A 22,867-nucleotide genomic window follows, 5' to 3' on the forward strand; every position below is an offset into this window, starting at 1 on the left:
TTTTCATTACAAACCATATGACTTCAGTAGCTTTTCTTCTTTCTTAGCTTGCACGTGGGAACTTTCACCTCGGAATTCAGACTTCTATCATGCCGGGTTTATGATAAAAGTTTCTCAGTTGTTAATGAAATTTAACCTTTGTAAACCTGTTTCTGCAACAAATGTCACTTTGTAATGAGCCAAGTTACCCAGGGTAGCCCTCATTCACTTGGTTTCTGGGGTATCATCTTGTTCTTGAGAAGTAACATTTTTGCCGTGGTCTTTCTGTGTCCAGGTCGCAAAACAACAGCACGCATATGGAGTTGTAACCATTGTGGAACAGTTACCCCAATATGTGATGATTCAGTGCTGCATCATTTTTGCTGTCACTTTTCTGAGATGCCTTTGACACTTGTAATGCAACCATCTCTGAGTTGTAAAAGCCTTTTGTGATATATGAAAGTGTGTGCTGTGTAAAACACAATAGCAATGTGGATTTAATCTGTACATGAGTCTGTATTTAAATCTGTTAAACAAATTTTTCCTTTTCAGGATGTGGATGTGAACAGCATATTCTAACACAAGTCTTTTGGGAAAACTGTGTGTTTATGAACTTGTCCTCAAGCTAATGTGCTTGGATTATGTATAAACTGCTGAAGCCTTTGTGCTTCATATTTTCATATCAGTAATGTGGATGCCCATGCTCAGCTGATTCTAGACCTGAAAAGGAAACAAGCAGGAGGTTTGGTCTGGTAGACAGTTTGTTAGCTTAGTGCCAGCTAACACTTAATTGTCTGCTGGAAAATACACTGAAATAACTCTTGTTTAGAGCCTGCAAACTCTCAGTAGATGTGAATAACTTGCTTAACATCAGCTACACTCACAGGAGAATTGAAGCCCATGTGTGCTAATACAAGCTGCCTAATGTTTAAGTGCTGCCTCTTGATCTCAGTGGATCTGTATTTGATCTGCAGTTTAGTACAATTCATAGTGACATGAGAGAGCTTCTCTGGTCCAGTGTGCCTTAAGTTGTTAAAAACCACACTTACCTTAGACTGGTGCATGAAATGTGGGGTGCATACAGAATTTGATTTTGTTTGTCAAAAGAGAGTAGATGTTAGTGAGGATCTTCCCCAGACCAGTCACATGAAAAAAGGCACTTGTAGACAATCTTGGTCCATCAGATAATGCCCAGACAGGAGTTTACAAGTTGTTAACTTTATTCCTCTGAACTTAAAGAGATGCCTGTATGGGTAGGTGCAGGGAGATGCGCCTATTCCCCTACTCCTGGCTAGCCAGATGCAAGTGCCATGTTAGTTCAGCACTGCCTGGGCTCTGCACCTCAGTAGAGGTTTTCAGGTGATGATGGAGGCCACCAGGAGTGCCTTCTAGGAGCTGTAACGGATGATCTGTAAGCCTGAGAATTGTGGCTGAATTGAATTTTGAGCCAGTGCTGCCCTCTTCTGAAAGGAATGCTCTTCAGATGATATCTAGTAATGCTTTTTGTTACTTGAAATTAAGCAAGCAACTGACTAAAACTCTTCTGCAAAATGGTGGCATGTGTACTGTTAAAGATGATTGAATTGAAATCTATGTTTTCTTTAAATAATATCAACTTTCCTGTTTGTTAAACCCAGACCATGCATAGTTGGGTGGGTGAGGATTTGCCAGCTAGGACAACTACAGCCTCCTCAGGGCCTGGTGAAGGAAACTTGGAAGAGAAATGTAAACAGGTAGACTGAAAGCCTTGTGTACTAATCACACTAATTGTGTTTGGAGTCTCAACTCAACTGTCTAGCTGTGTAAAGAGACCTGGACTGGAAGCCTGAAAAAAGTGTGTCTGTCTGAAGTAATTTTTGGCTTTGGTGTGCTTTCCTGTTAACTCTCTTGTTGTAGTCTCTCATAAAGGATCAGGGTACAAAGTCCTCTCCTTTTATGGGGCTCCATTGTTGGGAGCTCATCACCAACAGATGTTTGAGTAACTTGGAAACCGCCTTCATGTAGCTCAGGCAGCTGCTTATTCTGCTTGGACCACCAGCAGCAGCAATCATAAGGTGCTTGTATTAACCTTTGGTCACTGATCACATTTCCTTTCTAAAATCAATGGATTTTTCCAGTTAGCCTTGATCTTTTTGCTTAATAAGCCCAAACCATTTCAGAAAAACTTTATTATAATTCAACCAAGTTGCAAAGGTTACAAATTTTGAAAAATCTGGCTATTGTCCACTGTCTAGGTGAAACCAAAAAGCAACTGTTGCTAAAGCATTTGTGTCCCTTTAGCAGCCAACGCTGTTGGACAGCATGAATTGTACTGACCTAAGTGTGAAACTTTGGGAGCCACTACCAGCTTGTGGAACCCAATCCCTCACTGCATTGTGATAAGGAAAATAATGAAGTTACATAAGCAATCCTTTGCAAATGATTCAAAAGCCTGACACAGAGCCAGACCCCCTCTCTAGCATAGTCAGGCTCTGAAGTCACTGGAGTTTCTCCAGCTCAAGCCAGCAGAGAATGGCTTCATTAAGATTAGATAATCTGTAGAGTCTACGTTATATGTCACTGAAAGGAGATGGATTTGTGTTCCATAATAATGGTACAGGGACACAAAGGTAAGGGAAAATTCAGATATTACTCTTTCTTTAGACTACGTATCATCAAGCATGAGTGTTGCATGAAAAATGTTTGTATAGTGTACAGAAGTAAGTTTTTTATTGCTTGTGAAATATACTCTGTCAGTAATCTAATGAAATAAGATTTTAGAGGGTGACTGGTGATTCAGAGATTATGAAAATGTCCCTGGTTTGTCACAAGCTGAAAATCCATAAATTTTAAACTCTTAGAAACATTATCTGTAAAAATATGTCCTTTAACTAAAAAATGTGTTAGATAAATGAAACTTAGAGGATTATCAAGTGTGCCAGATCTAACTATTAAGGCAGGTGTAGAAGTGCTGCTCCTGATGCTCTTCATTACTGAAATAAAATTAGCTGTATTGGAATAACTGGAAAGTATTGCAGTAGTGAAACTTGGAACATGTTATAAATGTGATTTCAAGCTAGTGTGGACCTTCTGGCTTTTGAGGCCAGTAGTAAGAGTGTTGATCTTATGGTGGCTGGGACCAACACCTTTGTGTGTTAAATATTAAATAGGAAGTTATGTCTGCACTTTCAGATAATGACTTTTGCCTGAAATAAACCTGGAAGTGCAGTTGGATAGCTGAGGACTATTTAGAAAGAACACAGACAGGGTTTACCCATGTAGCCTTTGAGACCTTTACTGGAGCATCACTCCCAGGATATAGTAGTACTTGTCTTTATTTTGAAAAGCATAGACTATAGGTCTGCTGTCTTTGAGGCCACACCACAGCAGATTGGGAACATTGGGAGCTACTGTTCATCACTTCATTCAAAGCCCCATGACTATTTGCAGGTGACAGCAAAGCTACTAAGGAGCACTGAGTACACAGAATACTGGCAGACACTCCTAAAGACAAGCTGTGTTTTGTGCAAAGAGGGAGGGCAGACACAGTTTTGGTTTTATTAAAGCCAAAACACACAAATGGAATAGAATTGAAGTGACCTGTGAGACCTGAAACTTTACTCAGCTAGTGCTGTAGGAGAATGTCTATGCTATTAGAGTTTGTGTGTTAGGGTCAGACTGTCCCAGTTAGGTAACTCTGTGCTTCAGAGTGAAGCCACAGGATCATAAGGATCATAAGCTCCTTGGTGGAGCTTTAGTGAAGGATTTGCTCAGATCTGTGAAAAGCATCTTGAACATCTCTGGCACACAAGAAAGGTACCTCCAGAATGTCCTGTCGTAGAGTGCATGTGCTCTTGCACCTGTTTGCTCTATTTGCTTAGGAGGTCTTCAAGGATGGACTTTATTTTTAACCCATCAGTGGGAGATATGTGGGACAAAGGTGTCTGCAATTCTTTCCCACCTTGGACAGCCCGATTTACCAGTTGGTATGTCCAGATATTCTTGTCTGAGCAATCTCTCAATCTGGGAACCTTGATGATCAGTGCATACACTGGGTTTTGTTTTTTAGCCCAACAAGTGTGAGATCTGCTTGTTCTGTCACAGAGGATGTGCATGTCCACTCCTAACCATTAAGGATACGCATGCCATTCACAGATGGGAATGTACTGTAGCATGACTTGTCACTTTGCATTTAGTTCAACACTTTGTTCATTGTGCTGAGATCTCTTGTATGCAGTAATGTTTTTATTACAGAAAATACTATGCTGGTGAAAACTTAAAAGTTCTTGCTTCAAAATGGACAGACATACACATCCTTGTTGGATACCAGGCAGGCTTCACAGCAGAGTTGCCCAGAATGTCAGGTCAGAGGAGGGGAGACTGTGGAGTTAAGAAAACCATGGGGACAATTATCTCCCTGCTTCTTTCATCGTTAGGGCTTTAGTGTGGAATTAATGACATACTGTGTTTCTGTTCAAGTCAATGAGAGTTTTACCAGGAGGCAGCATGATCCATGTGGAATGAAGTCTGAAGACCACTTCTTTGCTGCAGACCTTGGAAGCCTCCTCAGTGTTTTGTCCTCCGTTTCTTTGTTGGCCATATGAAAAGGATGATACTTAACAAAGTTTCATGGATGGAAAATGTTTTTACATACAAGTCTGTGTTAGTTGCTGCTGATAGCAGAAGGAACAGTATAGCCTGAATTGTAATTTGTACACTAAAACAATGAGGTACTTTGATTCCCCTCCACTATGAAAGGGTTCTTGTTTAGCCAAGTTCATCATCTGTTAAAGAATTCCACTCCACTGGGAACTGCAGATACACTTAATTATTGCTACTTTACAAGCACATTACTTACTAAAAACTCCTTGTTTAAACTGATGAGAACAATGAAAGTACATTTATCCCCACAGCAGTGAATTACATTTATATCTACTTGAAAGTTCTTTTTCATTTTTAGGAGGTTTTAGAGAGTTCCTGAAACACAAGTGTCTGCTCTTTCTAAGGCCCGTGTATATGCTGTTCCAAAATGAGAGCATGTGTAGCTTTTGATGCTTACTTTGTGAACCCCAGTCACTGCATTGTGTCTAGATAAATATTCTGGTAGTTTTCCAGTGGCTACACCCCCACTGGATAAGGTGCTGCTGCAAACCATCACAGGTCCTTCGTCATTGCTTCATTCTTAATGTTCTTTTAACCAGTGTTTGTATATTTGTATACTCTGAAAGTAAAGGTGTGGGCGAAGAAACCAGAATTGGTGCAATCCACACTGGTTGGATGCTGCTAGGGTAGTCTAGCTAGGAACATGTGATCTTAATTACTCTTGCAGATCTGCACACTGTGATTTATTCTGCTTCCATTCCCATTTGATTCTATTGTCTTAGTTCAGGATATGCAGAGCTCTGTGTTTGCTGATGGGTTAGTGGAGACCCTGTTCTGGCAATTGTTCCTTGAGGCAGATAAAGCAAACCTTGTTGAGTAAAATTAATGATAAAATTCTCAGTTGTTTCAAGCAGTACCCTGGTTTTGCTTATCAAATGTAGGAAATCTGGTGGGGTTTAGCCTGCCCATGGTCAAGATAATGGTGGTTCTTGCCATCCTAGTAGATTTTCCACTTCAGATGGAGTCTTCTGTTGCTGTAACATCCTCAGTGGTCAGACTTACAAAGACAGGTTGATTGTCTGATGAAACAAACTTCTCAGATCCTTAGGAGGAGGACAGGTTGGATGGGAAAAGAACTAGTCCCATTCACACTTGAAATAAAAAGCATAGGAAGGACAAACTGCAGTCCTTCATACTTACCTGAGTTTCTGGTTTTATTTGTTTTCAATAAGTTTTTGCAGTAACTTGTTCAATTGAAATATGTGCTGGACAGGAAAATGGTAAGAGCTTCTCATGAGCTGTGAATAACTGTACTTCACATCTAAGAAACTAATTACATAAATGTAAAAATATATTGTAAGGTCTAAGAACTCAAAAATTAACTGTAGGTGCTAGTAATTCCTTAGGATACATCACAAAGAACATTTCAAAAATTTGCCTGGTATGGGAGTCCTCTTTTGCAATGAAACACACATCCAGTTTCTGTAAGGATCATTACTAACAGAATGCATGTTCTTTTCAAAGGAAAAAAGCTGATGGTCTCTTCTCTTCTTCCTTTCAGGCAGCACAAGTAGTCCTGATTTCTCTCTTTGAACTGAACACTCCTGAGTTTACCATGTTACTTGGTGCCTTGCCAAAAACATTCCAGGATGGTGCTACCAAGCTCCTGCACAACCACCTCAAGAACTCCAGTAACACCAGTGTGGTGAGAGCCCTTGTCCTTGCAAACAGCAGAGCCCTAAAGACAGCAGGTCATCAATAAGCTGTTGCAGATGTTCAGCAGTTTGAATTATCTGTAACTGTTGTCTTGAAGCAATATGGCAACAGAGCCTTTTGTTTGATGTTACTTTTATAGGGACCATTAAAATAAGAAACTTGATTATTTTGAAATTTAATATAGCCATAACCAGAAGAGATTAAAAAATGACTGAGAAGTGCATTAAAACTTGGTGGGGTTTGTGCTTTCAAGTTGGTGGTGCTTTTGAAAATCCTGCCAGTAATGACTTTCTCTAAAACAGATCCTGATACCACAGATTTTCTGGGCTTTTGACTGTGATTGAAATTAGTTTAATAACAGATATATTTTCTGTTAAGAAGTTGCCAGACCTTTAATGTGATCTACCAGTCTGTGTATTAACTTCTGTTTTGCTTTAATAAGAAATTCTTGCATGTTTTTTTTTTCTCTGAAGGAATATGTTAGTAGAGAATTTAAGAAATTTTTTTCCTTTCCCGGAGCACTCCCTCCCTATCTTTGCACTTTGATAGGGATAAGTAGACCTTTGTGTGAGCTTGAACTGCAGCATTAGGTTTCTGGGCAGATGGTCTGCATTCCCTAGTACTTTCTGTGTTAAGTGTCAGAATTGAGAGCAATTTCTACTCATTTTGCTGTGGTATAAATGATTGTACAGGCCAGTGGAAAAATGATAAGTTAGATTGCTTACTTGTGCTTGTAACAAGCATAATCAGAATGCTTTAGACAATGTGGAAAACAGCCGTGCAATTAAAATGTTAAATTGCCAGGATAATGGTCTGCATATTTTGGAGTCTGGCAAATCATGTCTGAGAAGCTGAATGGCCTGCTGGATTGATGAACCATTTCTCTGGCAATATTTACAGGCCATACATGTTGGGTAGGAAAATTGCAGTTATTGTGGATTGTAGGGAAATGCACATATACTTTCTTTATCCTCAGAGTAGAATCTTCAGGATCACATTAGTGACTATTGAACCATTGCTGCAGTGTTTTTAGGTTGAGGCAAATTCAAAACTGCACTAAGCTTGTCTAGAGCAAACAAAAGCAATGTTTGGACCTGTTGTTGTACTCCTGCCTGTGCATTGCAACATGTTGCTAATCCCTGTCTTCCTGCTTCTGTCAGGGTTCCCCCAGCAATACCCTTGGTCGAACTCCTTCCCGGCACTCCAGCAGCAGAACCAGCCCCTTAACTTCACCTACCAACTGTTCCCATGGGGGACTGTCTCCAAGGTAATGTGGCAGCTAATTAAACTACTTGCAAAATATTAAAGAATTTCAGCACTTGAGTGTGCATTTGCAGAATATGACTCACTTTGAAAGCAAAAACAAGACAAAAAGGTTACAGTAGATTGCTCCAAAGAAACAGGGTTTAAACATGGTAATACATGGTTGGTGATTGACTTCAGTGTTCCAGTCCTCATGTTATTTGTGTAATCCTAATGTCTTTTCTTACAATATCCATTTTCTTTCATAACTAAGCCTTCTCCAGAATTGCATTTGTAGGGTCAATAAAAATAATATTAAATGGCAGCATTAGAAGTAAGATCCTGTTTAGGTTGCATATATCACAGAATACAGAATGACTTTCAGGTCAGGGGCTTCAGATTGTGTCTGTTTTTTAGGTGTGCACAGGTATGATCAGTAATTCTTCTGACTAGTACAGTACTTGTGCAAGTATTAAGTTGTTACCTGGACAAGCTGATTCATGCTAGGAAAGCTTAAAAGCTGCTGCTCTTGTCTGCCTGCCCTCTCCATGGGAGGTCACTTCCCTATGTTGTGGAAGAGACAGAAGGAAATATGTTGGGTGAGCGCTGCAGTTTGTAGTCCTGTATAGTAATTTACACTGAAATATGTTGATCTACCCTTGTTGTGACCTGTGAAGCTCTGTGGGGAGGGATGCTTAGATATGTGAGTGAGTTTCCTTGTGTCAGGAAAAGTACAGGCCTTTAGCCTGTAATGAGTAGCTAATTCCAGCAGCATAGGAGCACATGGGTTTTCCTGAGAAAATTTTGGATATCTAAATATATTTTTGTGACCCCTAAATCTGCTGTAATCTGAAACTAAACTGAGAGTTTGCAAGCCAAGGTCGAGTTGCCTATTATAAGCTTTTTGCACAAAGGTTTCATTAAGAAATTAAGTGGTAGAGTTTCAGGGGAATGGTTCCAACTATGTTGCTTCCTTTTTGACTAGCTTGAGCATTGTTGCCCTGCTGATTTCTGTCACGGGAAATTATTAACTGGGATGTGTCTCCTTGTGGTTATGTTGTGGCTTTGTTAGCCATATTTGCATGTGGCACTTATTTTATAATTCCACAACCTTTTACCATGCTTTCTGGGTTTTGCCATTGGAACACAACTGTTTTGCCACTTCACTCACTGCTTTTCAATTTGTCTTCACCTTCTTCTCACCTCTTGATACCAGAATATGGATTAAAGCATTCAGTGTACATTATTGCCGTTGTTTTGTAACATTTTAGATTTAAGAAGTGGAGTTTTTTACCCTGTGTGCTCAAGGAATAGTTAGAGAGGGCACGTAATTCCAGAGCAATGCCATTGTCAAGATCAAAACTGCTGTGGATAGAGTGGGCCAGGAAATTCCTTTAGAAAGCATCCATTCCTTCAATTTTCTGTGGAATTCTTGGAGATGTTGAATCAAAAATTTAGGTGTCTTTTCAAGAAGTGTGCCCTGTTTCCTCCTGGATTTAGTTATTCAAGGGTGATGTTTAGAAGTTACTCTTCAGTGGTAGGTGAAGGAGGAAGCTGCTGTTAAAGCCCTTTAAAATATAGAGGGAAGAAGTTCTACTTTGTTTTGGTGAGTGACCTCTGAGCAGTGACAACAGCTGCAGATTTTTGCTGTTTGTAGGAAAAGCAGTGGCAGGTAGTGCAGATCAGGGGCAGTAGCTCCTGATGCTCTCCTGGACTGCATCCTTCTTGACAATGTCTTATGTATCACAGATTGATCCTGACTTACAAGGGAGAATTAGCTCTGGTTGTCATCCTTTCAGGAAAAAGGCTTCGAAAGATGTGCTAACAGGTTGAGGGAAGTAGGGGACACTGCAGTGTTGTATTTTTAGGTGTGGGTCCTTTAATGGTCCTGTTTCCACTACAAATGCTCATCATTTACTATTCATCACTGGTATAAAATGTCACTTTTCTGTCTGCAAACTTGGAACATAAGCACACCCAGGTCATTCTGATAGCAGTGTAAGAGGATAAAGATGCCCAGTTTCTTTGTGTAGCCCTCCTCTGAAAGTAGGTTTGGCTTTACATTTTCATGGGACCCACTGCCAAAGGTTTGTAGGGAGGTTGTGTATGCCTCTTGCTTCCCAGAGTGCTCCATGTGCCAGCCCTGCCTACCTTGTCCCTGCCTATGTCTTGTACAGGAAACCTGAGTGTACTCAGTGGAAGGATTATCTCCAGTTCTTAATGCCAGCTTTAGTGTTGAAGGTTTTACTTTCCTTTTTTCTTGATGCATAGATTGGGAGTCTTATCTAGAGACCTACATGTCTTTGGGGCTGGGATATGTGTGGAAAGGATGTTTGCACCCTGTAGGAATATAAAAAAGCTGCTAAGCACATCTGGTCTCCCATTTTACTAATGGTTTTTAGACAATATCCTCGATTTTAATCAGCAAGGTTTCAATGGTACAGACTTACTGTATTATGCATGTGTTCCAGATGACTGATTTTTTAGGGTGTGTGTATCTATGTGTAAGTGTATTTGGGCTCTCTGGATAGATTTTGAATGTTTTGGTTGAACTGCACTCTGCAAACAGCTAATTTGCCTGTCCAGATGATAACATCTGCTTAGGTATCCTCTGAAATTAGTGTCTTCAGGAGGGTAACATGCTCTCAGGGCTTTCGACAGAGTCCTTTTTCCTCCCTTAATTTGCTCCCTCTGGTTCTGCTTCATGACCGCTATCACATATCCACTTCATCTGTGAGTTACTTCTGCATTTGTACCTGATTTTTTTTTTCCTTGACAGTTTTAGGTTTTGGTGAGAGGAGTTATGGAAGGAAGAGGTGCTTTCTGAGGAGAAGAAAAGCAGGGGAAGGGTACTTGGGAGGACTGAAAATAATCAGAAAAAAACCCCAGTCTTCAGACTGAAAGGAGTGTTTCCTAGGCAATGCACGAGTGAATTGCTTGAGTTTGTGTTGGACAGAGAAAATATTTTCGAGATTTAGTAAATGATGCTGTGTGACAAAAAGGAAAACACTAAGTTGTGAAGTCCTTTGGTGTAAGAGTACTGTTCTGATTGGTAAATGAACTTATGTACCTAGAATTCTGGAGGAATATTTGAAGGAATATCAAATGAGTACATTTAACCTATGGTTTCTGCCATTATTAGTAGTCCAGAAGCCTCTATATAGTTATAATTATTAAAACCAAACAAAAAACACCTAAAGAAAGAAAAGAATTTAGTCCTTCAAAGATCTCTAGAGGAAATGCATGAAATAAAAGGCTATCAATTTTATTTGGCTTTATAAGTTTACGTGCTTGCTTTTTCACTGATAATAGAAAACAATATTAAAAATTAAAATTTGACACTTTCAGTATTAAGTTTAGCAAGTCAAGGCATGGAAACAGAATTAAAATAAGCCTCCGACTTTGTACAATAAGTACAAGCCTGCATTGTTTGGTGGCCATTGTCTGCAGGTAGGTGAGACCTGAGCTGTGAGACTTCTCATCAGCAGTCTTGGAGTCTGGGTATTTCCATAATAATAGTGGCACGCAATAGCTGTGGGTTCTGACTGCTGTTTAAGGAGTGAATTTCTTGGCACTACCCTTCAGAGGAGTTTTCAGCTGGCTTTGCTGCTGTTTGCACTGGAGCAATTCTTGACTTGTTTGCCACTTCTGACCTTACAATATCTTTCACTTGCATATATTAAAGTACCACATTGCTAGGCAGTGCACTGTGCAATAGAAACAAAGTGGTGTCGTGAATACTCCATCAGTTCAAGCATCTCTATTTTCATTTAGAACGTGATTTTGAAAATTCATGTGCCATAAAGGGAACAGGACAAAAGCAGAAGTTAGACAAATTGACACAGGGATGGATGTCTTGACTCAAAGGCACTGGGTGAAACAATAACCCAAAGGGGCTTGTAGAAGTTCAAGGAGAGATCTGAATCAACTCAGAGGGTGGTTTCACCCAGTCTTTCCAGCTTTGTCTGCCGAGACCTGAGCCAAGTCCCCAGTTTGCATGATACATTTACACTCTAGACTGACTTTCACTTGCTGCATATTTGGATTCAGGTGAAATAGGATCAGATCTAAAGCCCTGTGAAAGATTTGCTGATTGTTTAGGGTCTGATTGCAGGCTCTTATTGAGGCACCAGGAGACAGACTTCATGAGGTACCTTCAGGTGTCTGATAAAACAATTTTCCTTTCTTCAGGGAAATCCTGTTGCTTAGAAAAACCTTCTTAGAGTTTGAATACAGAAGTGTGGTCAGGGATTGGTTACACAGACTGTTACAAGAGTTGTTTATAGAGGCTATATCCATTTGTAAAATCCACTGGTTAGCACAAGTAGGGACTGGTTTTTCATGAATCATATAATTATGTTAGAAATAAAAATGGAAATGAATAATAAAGGACAAAACAATGACTTGTGAGGCTCAACGGAGTATTCTTGTTTAATTTTGTTTCTATTAATTTTTTTTCTCTCTCCAAGGCAGCATGACAGCACTAAGCCACTCAGATTATAGTTTCTTTTTTTTTCCTCCCTCTCCTTTCTCTGTTTTTTCTCTCTTTTGTTTCTCCTCTGATCACGGCAGTCGGCTCTGGGGTTGGAGTGCAGATGGGCTGTCGAAGCACCCCCCTCCCCTTTCTCAGCCTAACTCCATCCCCACTGCTCCTTCCCACAAGACTTTCAGACGCTCTTACTCTCCCAGGTAACAAGCTACCTGTTAAACCAACTTGTCTGAGGTGTCACAATATTATTTACCTTTCACACTGCGGGATTTGTTCAAATATGGGACTTCCAGAGGTTTTGGCTGGAAAAGGAAAAAAGATGACGCCAGCTTTCAGAGAGCAGAGGTGCTTGCTGCTTGGGGAAGATGGAGCATGCAAGTGGGGAAAAAAGTGGATTTTTTCAGACTCTTGCACATATTCGGGAAAGTGGCAGGGAGATGATTCACAGTTGGTTTCCAACACAGAACACAGTTACTGAGCACTTTTGGCAGGCACTGGTTGCACTGTGATACAACAGGCAAGATCTTTCTAATTTGACTTTGCTGTGCGTGTGGTAGACGAGCATTTCCAAATGGCAGATACAGCTCAGGAGTGACTTCCCATCAAACCTTGCATATATGATTTTAACAGCTGCTTGCACAGTGTGATGGTGGAACATCTTGGAAATCTGTATTATTGAATTTAAAATTGGTCTTACCACAAGATTTAGAGGTTATCAATCTCTATTTTCAGCATCTATTCCTTCTCCCATGCCCTCACATTTTGTTCCAATCTGCATTCAGATCTTGGATCAGTACACTGGACTAAAGCTGTATACTGGTTTTAATCAAAAAACCCTTTCTCAGTACAAATTTAATTTTTCAGATGCCTCTGAAAACTCTTTGGATTTTTTTAAGTTTATACCTTGACAACAGACTATCTGCAGATGTGCTTTCTCACCTGAGGAAGAACTCATATTGTCTTTCCTTGAAACGAGAAGTTCCTAATGGAAAACTATGGAAAGAAAAGTAAAGAAATCTTAATTTGAGGGCTCAGAATTTGACAACCAGAGAAAATAAAATCCAGTAGTTGATACTCTATGAATACCTACAGAAGTAAAACTTTAAATTAATGTTCTGACTCTTGTAGGATGCTCAGATATATGTGGAGGAGATCCATGTTGATTTTTTGAGTAAAACTAGTTGAGAATATTTTTTCTGCCTTTCATTATCTGACACCAGATATTAGAATTATTTGACATATATTGCAGCCCAGAGCCTGAAAGTGCAAGGAAGTTAGTTACTGTGTACTGCTTGAAGACACTTAACTGTGAATTACTTACGCATAGTTTGGATTGGAAAGGGAATAACAGTTTATGGAAGTAAAATATATTTCATGCAGACTGGAAAACTGCCAAATTGTATCCTGATAAACTTGTAGACAGCTGCATTGATTTTGTGCAGCAGAAGATGGAAAATAATGTTGTGACATCCCTAAACACTTCTCATCTCTACTCACTTCTTATTCATCCTGTGCCTTTCCTCTAGTTTTCTGCATGGCTCATAATTTTTTTTCCCTTTTGTGCCTTTTTTTTTCTGAAAGGTGAGTGTAGTTCCATTTTATTTTTATTCCTTGCATTGTGTTGTCTGTGAAGTATTCCAGTGCACATACTGTCAATAGACATGTGTGTTCACATGTAGAATTTTCATTCATGTAGAACACAGCCATAATGTGATCTCCTACACAGGCTTAATCTTGACATATGAAATCACTGGATTCTTCAGATTTTTATTAAAATACGGGTCTGTGCTTTGATGAACGCATCAGGTTGGTGGCTCTGTTGAGAAGTCGGCTTAGTTGTTTAGCACTTCAGAATCTGTACTTGGATTATTTGTTAACAGTGTAGGGCAGAATTCATCACTGAGGAAAGAAGTGATGATTTCAGCAGAAGATTTAGTGTCAGTATATTTGTAATTATTTCTCATCTTTTTGCCACGGATGTAATTGTGTGACCTTGGGTAAGTTGTACCATCTCTTGGTGTGAGCACACAGGTTCAGTCACATGTTTACCTTCTCAGATGGTGGTTTCATTGCTCACTTTTATGTATTTGTATGAAGAACCCTTTAAGATCAACTAACTAAATGTGCTTGAGATCAAATTGTGTATTTTTGAGATCATACGAAGTGAAGATTTTCCTATTCCTGCCTGATACTTTTCAAGAATCTAAAAACTGCCTTCCCTTCTTGTCTGGAAAGCCATCACAGTGCATTAGTGTTGTTCAGCTGTCTGAAGAGCCCTAAACAGTTGGACTTCTGTAGGTTTATGAAGAGCTTTTGTTTCCTGGTTTTGGTCTGCTCTTTCAGTAGTTCCTTTCTCCCTGACCTGACAGTGTTTAAAGCTGGGGAGTTGTTCTTTGGTTCTTTGCCAGAGTACCTGGTGCTGGTGCCTGTGTGAGTGTAGTGCGAGCGCGTTGCTTGGGAGTCAGGGATTAGGGCTATTTTCAGAGTGTTCATCTCGGAGGAACTGGGCAGCACCAATCATATTCTCTGTCTGAAGTTCCCAAGTTTCTTCCAGAACAAAATAGTGGTTCTAGATATTTAATATCCTACTTCTGGTTCTAGCAAGAACAATAGTTGTGTACCCAGGATTCAGAAGGGATTTTCTGGTTTGATTTCCACTCACCACCACCACCTTAAAAGGAATTTTTCTTTTGTGGGAAAGGAATGCAATTCTTTATTCAGCCATCCACCTCCAAGCCCATTCTGTCATCCTTCCCAAACTGCTAAGTAGTAGTAGTAATTCACCACTGTAGGGAGCCACTTCTTGCAATTTATTGACAAACAACTTGATGTAAATGTCTGATTCAGTCTATTTGCTTCTGGCTCTACTGAGGTCTGAGACTCCACCAGAGAAACTGTTCTCTGTTACTGGGTCTATTAATTCAATTTTCTCTTAGTAAACTGATTGTCATGCAAACTCAACTTATCCTAGATAGAGCAAAGCCCTGCCAGTAATGCCTTTTTAATTTCCCCAAGCTTGTAGAAGCTTCTCTTTAGTCAGATCTTTTAATATCATCTGCCCTTGCATACAGAGCATTTTATAATGGAACTTAATTTTGGAAAACTCCTTATGGAATCCCAAAACCTTTGTGGCTTTATGCTGCTTAGAGATTTCTGAAGAACAGACAGACTACAAGAAAGCATCAGATTTGAGGCAGAGAATTCCCAATCTTAGGCTCAATACTGAGATACATCTTTTATGAAGGCATTGTGCAAGTGGTTTTGGTTTTACTACTTTATGAATTAAAGTGGGCCATGTTAGACTGAGGTTTATGTCAAGATACCTTTTCCATTTAAATCTGTCACAGTTTCATATATTATTAAACTTAAATTTAATTGATTTCATTTCCAGCAGCTATCACAAACCTTTCACTTCTCATAGTTACTGATTTTATTTTTCCTTTTAATTTACACCACTACCATGCTGGGGATAGGGGTTTTTGGTTTACAGAATCTTAGCACACTTATTGCTATGGAATGTAAGAAACAGTGGACCTGGTTTCCCCCCATTTACAGCAATGTAACACCACTGATTTCGGTGGAGCATCTCCTAGATTTAACTTCTTTTGAGGGGAGACTCAGACCTATACTCTGTCTTGATTCCATCCATGTTTTGTTGCAAGTCACTGTAAGGAAGGGGACACCAAACCATCTGTCTCCAACTTGTTTTTGTTAACACTCAGAAGCAGATTCCAATTTCCTTTGTAACATTTCATATGCGTTTGGTCTTTAGTATGCTGGATTATGACACGGAGAACCTAAATTCTGATGAAATCTACAGCTCTCTTCGTGGAGTCACAGAAGCGATTGAAAAATTTAGTTTCCGTAGTCAAGAGGACCTGAATGAGCCAATCAAACGTGATGGAAAGAAAGACTGTGACATTGTAAGTATTCAATTTATTAATGTCTCCAGATAGATGACATTTTAAAACATTGTGATCAAACCCGGCTGTTGATTGTTAGTGTACAAAATCCAGTTATTCCTGCTATATTCTTACAGGCATCTTCTCCTTATTGGCTGTTAACTTCTTACACCCTAATTATGGGGTCCCACTAGTATAGTCCCTTGCTCCCTTTGAAGTCTAACCTCCTGTGAAATGTGCTCTCTGTGGGCATCCTGTGCAGGATGGAAACAGTGGTGGTGTCCCTCAGGCTCAGTATGTCTCAAGGATGGCTTATTCATGGAGTGTGTGTAGTCAGGTCTGTAGGGCAAATGTTAGTTCTTAAAATGCATGGGTGGTTTCCCTCACAGGCTTAGGACCTGTAATCACTCCCAGTGCACAGCTCATATGATATCTTGTGCTGCTTGAGTGGTTACAGAATTATCTCCTATGAGTGGTGCCATTTGTTTTAATTAAATACACAGCCTGCAAAATTTATGGGAATCTTAAATGATGATCCTTATGGGTCCCTTCCAACTTGAGGTATTTTATGATTCCATGACAGTTTTGCTTCTTATCTGGTCAAAAAGGTAGATTAAGTTAGCCTTCAAAGCTAAAAGTTCTTGGTCTGAGATATTTTTTGTGACCCTTCTATTGGTCATTTCATGTTAGCTTGTTAAGCATCACCCAGTCTCCTCTGTCAGTGAGTTGTGAAGTTTCATGAGCAGGGTGTTGCTTTTGCTTCCTTTCCTTTTCTTAGCAAATTAGTGCTGTTTCCAGAGCTTATGATCTTTGCCAGTTTTTGCTATTTGAGAGATACTAATTTAAATTTAGGAATGTTAGCATAGTGTTATTCTCTGTCATCAGGAGATATTTTTGAACATTGTAGTTAAACAAAGAGGTGATAATGAAAGTTTTCCTTCTGTATTATGTATGAGTAGTAAGTATAAGTGATTCTATGCCTCCTTGTGTTGATGGGTGACTTCCAAAAAGGCTGCAGCTTCCACAGAATTTGAGTAGTCTCATATCTTTTTCTCTCTGTTTGATCCCCCAGGTGTCTCGAGATGGTGGCCTTGCTCTTCCTTCTGGTGATGTCCGTGGAGGCAGCGACATTGTGGAAGGTGGCAGAATGGCTCTAGATAACAAAACCTCCTTGCTTAACACGCAGCCTCCCCGCGCCTTCTCAGGGCCACGTGCTCGAGAATATAACCCCTATCCTTACACTGACACCATCAACACCTATGACAAGACTGCCCTGAAGGAAGCAGTGTTCGATGATGACATGGACCAGCTTCGGGATGGTTTGTATCAGCATCCCTCATAAAACTGCAGGCAGCTGCTGCTTCCCTTGCTCCTCGTATATTTGTGTGTGGGTAGTGCTCTCAGATACGTGTCTGCCTGGGCATGTGTTCTGTGTTACTTTGCATCTGAGTTGAGGCTTGGTATGAAATACCCTTTGTTTTCATGTCCCAGCAGAACCACATCTGTGGCTATTGAGAAAATATTATACTGTAGTTTTGATTTTTGTTTGCCTGAGGTTTCCCTCAATCTAGTCCCTTAAGCATCCTCGTGCACCTGTAGGGACACTATTTTGGGACCTTCCTGTCTATGACCAGAATGGCTCACTCAGTAGCTTGTTATTGCTGAATGTTGCACTTCATTTAAGTGGTGCTACACCTCAACTTTATTCTTTTGCAGTACACTGATGAGTCACTGTACTTTGATCTAAAGGTCACGCATGTGACTGATGGTTTGGGGTGTGTATGTGTCTGAGAAAAAGCCACAGCAATTCTCATCTTGTAGAAGTAATTGTTGGAACTGGAAGAAATCCAGTTGTCATCTCTTCCTGGTTCATTAGGAGCCATGTGCAGATTCAAGAGCTGTGTTATGAACTCAGATTAAGTTGTGGGCTAGTCAGACTCTTTTGCCTGCTTGACTGAGACCACTGGGAATTTGATGCATTTTTGGGGGGCCCCTTATTACATGCACTTTATTCTGTAGAGGATTAGTAATCTTGGCATCTTTGATCTGTTCCCTGTTTCTCCAAATAATTTGCTGCCATTTGTCCTAGAAGTACCCATTGACCATTCAGATTTGGTGGCTGATCTTCTGAAAGAGCTCTCCAACCACAACGAGCGAGTGGAGGAGCGGAAAGGAGCTCTCCTGGAGCTGCTAAAGATCACAAGGGAAGATAATCTTGGAGTTTGGGAGGAGCATTTCAAAACCATTCTGCTCTTGCTGCTTGAAACACTTGGAGACAAAGATGTGAGATGTAGATTTTTGTCTTAACTCTACTGTATATTGCTTCATCTGTGGTGATAGTTCCTACACACTGGTTTAAATGAAATCTGCTACTCATCAGTGATGCTGCAGTGCTCTTTTTTTTCTCTTGAAGGTTGACAACTCTGGTTTTCACTGTATTCAGTGATGAGTTTTAAGCTACTCTGAAATGTACCCCTTTTTTCCCCTCTCTCCAGATCATTACTAATAAATAACTAGGAAATTGAATTATAATCAAAAAGGAAATTATCTTCTAATCTAGTACAAAAACTACCAAAACTTCAGTAGTTGGTCCCTTTTGAGTTAGTATCAAGTTACAAACTCTCAATGGTATCACACGCATTTCCAAAAAGCAAAATAAAGGCACTCTGAAAAAATTAATTATTTTTTCCCTGCTTGTTTTAAAGACCCAGGATATTAGATCTCATTGGATGGGTCTCTATCTCTTGCAAAAATGTTGTCAAGAACAAGCTGCTTTTATAGGGAATCTTCTTTTGAAGTCTTAAAAAAATCTACAGTTTTATCACAGAAATGATAATTCTGTAGCAGTGTGGGTGGCTGACATTTTGTCATTGTTTGTAGTATAAGCATGAGCTGCTCTAGTTGTACATGTTTAATAATATCACTGTCATGCATTTGTCACACTGGTGGCTTTAAGCACATGTGAATTGTGCTACTGCATGAATTTTGCAGATGAATGGCAAAGTACATGTTTTAAAGGCCAAGTATAAAATGAAGTATTTCTCTGCTGAAGTGATAGAATCTGTTTTGTATGGCCACAGATCAGAAACTTAATGTAAATTATGAAATTGAAGCAAGTGTTACAAGTCCATTTTGCTAATGATTTTTTGATATAAAGGATTAAGACATAGGTCAGTGTTGACTACAATAAGTTTAAGTTCTTGAAAGTACTTTCCATAAGAATTACAGGAAGAGTCGATTTTACTGCATGAGAGACAGATTTGTGGCATGGATGAAGCCCAGTTTAATATCTGCAAAGCTAAGAAAAAGAATAAGGGCAAAACAAATGCAGTCTGACCTTCTGTGGACATTAATGTAATTAATGTAATGCAGCCATGCTGCTGTGGGTACAAATTTGTACTTCGTTGTCAAAAGAATATGAAATTTAATGAAGTAGAGTAATTCTGATTCTTGTATCTGTGAGAACAGTGGCTTTTATGTGGATTTTTGTGCAAGAGCAAGTAAGGGAGACCAATTCTGAAGTTTTGTTACTTGGATTACACTGCTCGCTCCACTGGACTTGGTAGAGCACAGTAAGATTTTTGGTGGTGTAGGGAGCCATGAGAATTTACTTCAAACTACAATTTTGAAAAGTGACATTTTCTAATGCGGATATTTCTTGACACAGCATTCAATAAGAGCCCTGGCGCTGCGAGTCCTGAGAGAGATCTTACGGAACCAGCCTGCAAGGTTTAAGAACTATGCGGAGCTGACTATCATGAAAACACTGGAAGCACACAAGGATTCCCACAAGGAGGTGAGTGAGCCTTTCGGTGTTGCCACTGGGAAAGCAATATGGACCTGCTGAAAAAATGTAGGACCTGTGAGACTTAAAAGGTGAACATGTTGACCCATCTTGACAATAGAATAATTTAATATTAAATCTCCCAAGAAGAGACAGACTTTTACGTGCTGAAGCAGTGAGGAAAAAGGTTGGGACTTGGAGTTACCTGGAATTGTAGACCACCGTTAATCACGTTCCCAGGATTTCCTTGCTTTCTGGAAGAGACAGAGACACTGTAGTAGAAAAGTGCATGTTTCATTATTTTTTGGAGGACAGTGGTGGCTCTGTGCTGCCTCTGTCTGTACAGGTAGGATAGAAAATGTACTGGAGAACACAAAGGGCTGTGTTCAAGCAGAATTGTGTGTGAAAACTGAATGGTGAAATTGGGCGGTGCTGGAGAACTGGACACTGTTGAGTAACAGAAGAAAATGGACTAAAAGGCCATGCTGCAGGGGCAGAGGAAGAAGCAAAGGGAAGAGTGAATTGCATTTTCCTTTTTTTGAGAGAACTCACACATAAAACTGAAAGTATTCTGGAGTAAAGGAAGAATAAAGGGGCATGATAATGTTTGAAGTAGATCAATTCAGATTACATTTAAAGTAAAGTTTTGTAGATTGTCTTCCAAGCTGCATCTTTTAATCTACCTTGTGAATGTTGCAAGTTTAAAAAGTGCTATCAGAATTTCTCTATGTGGCTTTGTTACCCAAATCTTTGCTTTGAAATCTAAGACATTTATTCTGCTCTCCAACAGGATTGTTCTAAGCCAGCAATTTTGGGCATCTCTGCCTGAAGAGATTTGGCCATGAAAAGATCATTGTATAGATCAGACTGCTCCAGAGCATTGCGTAACTGGCACAAGGTTATGTTAGTTGTGGGTAGCAGAAACAGTACTGTTCAAAAATCCAAACAGCAAAACAAGAAACACCCCCAGGAAAAGAAACTGACAGGCTGGATTTCTCTAAAATGCAAAAGTAGAAAATATTTAATCCTTTGTGAATGAAGGCTGCCCTACTCTGCCTACCTTCCTTTCCTTGATTTAGAGCCTTTGCACCCCTGTCATTTTCAGTTCAGAGTAATAAGAAGCAGTTGTAAATTGATTTCCTGATAAAGCAGTCAGACAAAACATTATGTTCTGAAGGAGTGCCTTTTATTGGCAAGTTTTCCTGCTTGCATGTTTCTCAGCTCACCTTGACTCAATGCCCTTTGTATTTTTTGTCTGAGAGTCCTCCAAAACTGCTGTTTCTATCAGAATTCACTGTTCTTGTGGGACTGAGGGAGTTTACAGAAATCAAGAAAAATGTTGAAAATACCATACTTTGTCTCTGTGCTCCCCACACTGTGTTCTTCATGCTTGTGGTGTGGAAAGGTTCTTCAGGATTTGGATGAGGTGCCTCCCAAGGAAAAACAAAGAATAAATCTGCTACAGAGAAAGTGAAGCTCATGTGAGGAATGAAGAGATGGGAGTTCTGGCACTTCTTTATAATTGAGCTGTATTGCTATCAGCAAGTAGCTGCTGTGCTGCTGTACGTAGCATAGCTTTGATTTACTGTGGTTTTGTATAGCATCTTCCTAATGAAAAATCAGCTGCTGCAGTGAGACCTTTGGGCGGCAGTTCTCATGGCAGGACACTGCAGGTATATTCCTATTTGCTATTTGTTGTGTGTGCAGCTGTATTAAGTGGGGGCACTGGTGCTGGATTTTTCATTCTGTGTATGAGTGTTTTCTGGTCCCCATGTAAATGAAGCTCTCAAAACCCTGATGCAGCCCATGAAAGGCATCATCTGTGTCTCAGTGGTCTGAGAATATCAGCATTCCTGAAGTTAAGAAAGGTACCTGCACTTGAGTATCTTGAGCTAGGCTAAAGATATACCTGGGAATATGCTTTAGGTATTTTTACCTGTAGCTGGGATTTGCTGATTCAGTTAAGTCAGTGAAAAATTAACTTGGAGTTCATTTGGGCATGGCCCAGTTGGTCAAACTCATAGCTCTGGGCCAGAAGGTCACAAATTCCCTTCCTGTGGTGGCCCTTCAGCTCGCTCTCACTGCTGACTTTGCAGCACTGCTCTCTCCAGGAGGGGCAGAGGTGCTGCCCTTTGCCTGGATCCCAGTGAGCTGGAGATTAAGTGAAGATTCACCAATTTGTGATTGAAGGGCACTTTGAAAGAATAGCTGAAGAAGGAAAGGAAGATTTGAGTGGTTTGTTCTACAGTTTTCTCTTTACCTGTATCAGAGCAATACTAAAATCTTCCTCTGGACTGTAAGAACTATTTCAAGAAAAGCTGCTATAAAATTCAGTTAGGAAAGAGTTAATCTCTGTGCCTGTCCTGATAAGTGGTGTCTTGATGTCACTCCAGAGTTTGTTACATTTCTGGACTGCTTCTGCCTTGTAGTAGAAGACAGAAGTGATCTTGGTTTATGGTTTGAGATCCTTTGGTGTGTAAGTTAGCAGAAAATGTCAGTTTTGAGCAAGGTGTATATGTTTGCCTGTTTCACCTGTTTCCCCTCCACCACAGGGATTACTAATTGCTCCAAGTTATTGCTCACATTTTCTGTTATGTGTGACCCACAGAGAATCAATCTAAAGAGACCAAAAAAGAGAGTTTGAAGAGGAGCACAGTATAGAACTGTTAATCTCAGGTATTGTCTCCAAGAAGTCATCCTACTAAGAGACAGCTCTTTGGAAATCAAGAAGGTTTATTTGTCTACCCAAATATTTCAATAGTGCTGTTGTTCAGCATGGCCAGGAGAGATAAAATGACAAATTAAAATCAACACATTCACCAACCAGCAAATATTACCCCCTACCTCAACTGAGTGCTGATTAAAGATTTAGTTAAAGATTTTTTTAAACAGAAAAAGCCTGTGCTTTTTCCAGATTGTGTAGTTGGAAGTATCAGAGCAGTGTTAGCATAGTTGGATATTTTGGGATGCCTGGATAATAGGCTATTTTTCCAAGTCCAAACAAAAGTCTTTAGACAGTTGGGTCTTTGCCATGGCTAGAAGTCTTCCTTCTTTTGCTGAAGGCAGAGTCTGAGAAGCACAGCTAAGAGCACCACATTTCCTCCCAGGGACACAGCAGAGGAAAACTTGGTGCATGGAGTTGGAGGCTGAGTCACACCTTGTTGTGAGTACAAA

General features: G+C 40.0%; 1 protein-coding gene across 1 annotated transcript in view; it reads left to right on the forward strand.

Annotated features, from left to right (window-relative positions):
* CLASP1 (cytoplasmic linker associated protein 1) overlaps nt 1–22,867 on the forward strand; it is a 172,443-nt gene that overhangs the window by 133,648 nt on the left and 15,928 nt on the right. Inside the window, exons 31-37 of the mRNA XM_071562499.1 lie at nt 6,122–6,265; nt 7,437–7,543; nt 12,091–12,207; nt 15,780–15,930; nt 16,982–17,228; nt 18,002–18,192; nt 19,577–19,705. Of these exons, the coding sequence (XP_071418600.1) occupies nt 6,122–6,265; nt 7,437–7,543; nt 12,091–12,207; nt 15,780–15,930; nt 16,982–17,228; nt 18,002–18,192; nt 19,577–19,705 (1,086 nt within the window). The remainder of the gene's footprint in view (nt 1–6,121; nt 6,266–7,436; nt 7,544–12,090; nt 12,208–15,779; nt 15,931–16,981; nt 17,229–18,001; nt 18,193–19,576; nt 19,706–22,867) is intronic.

This window comes from Pithys albifrons, chromosome 8 (genome assembly GCF_047495875.1).
Source record: "Pithys albifrons albifrons isolate INPA30051 chromosome 8, PitAlb_v1, whole genome shotgun sequence".
NCBI lineage: Eukaryota > Metazoa > Chordata > Aves > Passeriformes > Thamnophilidae > Pithys > Pithys albifrons.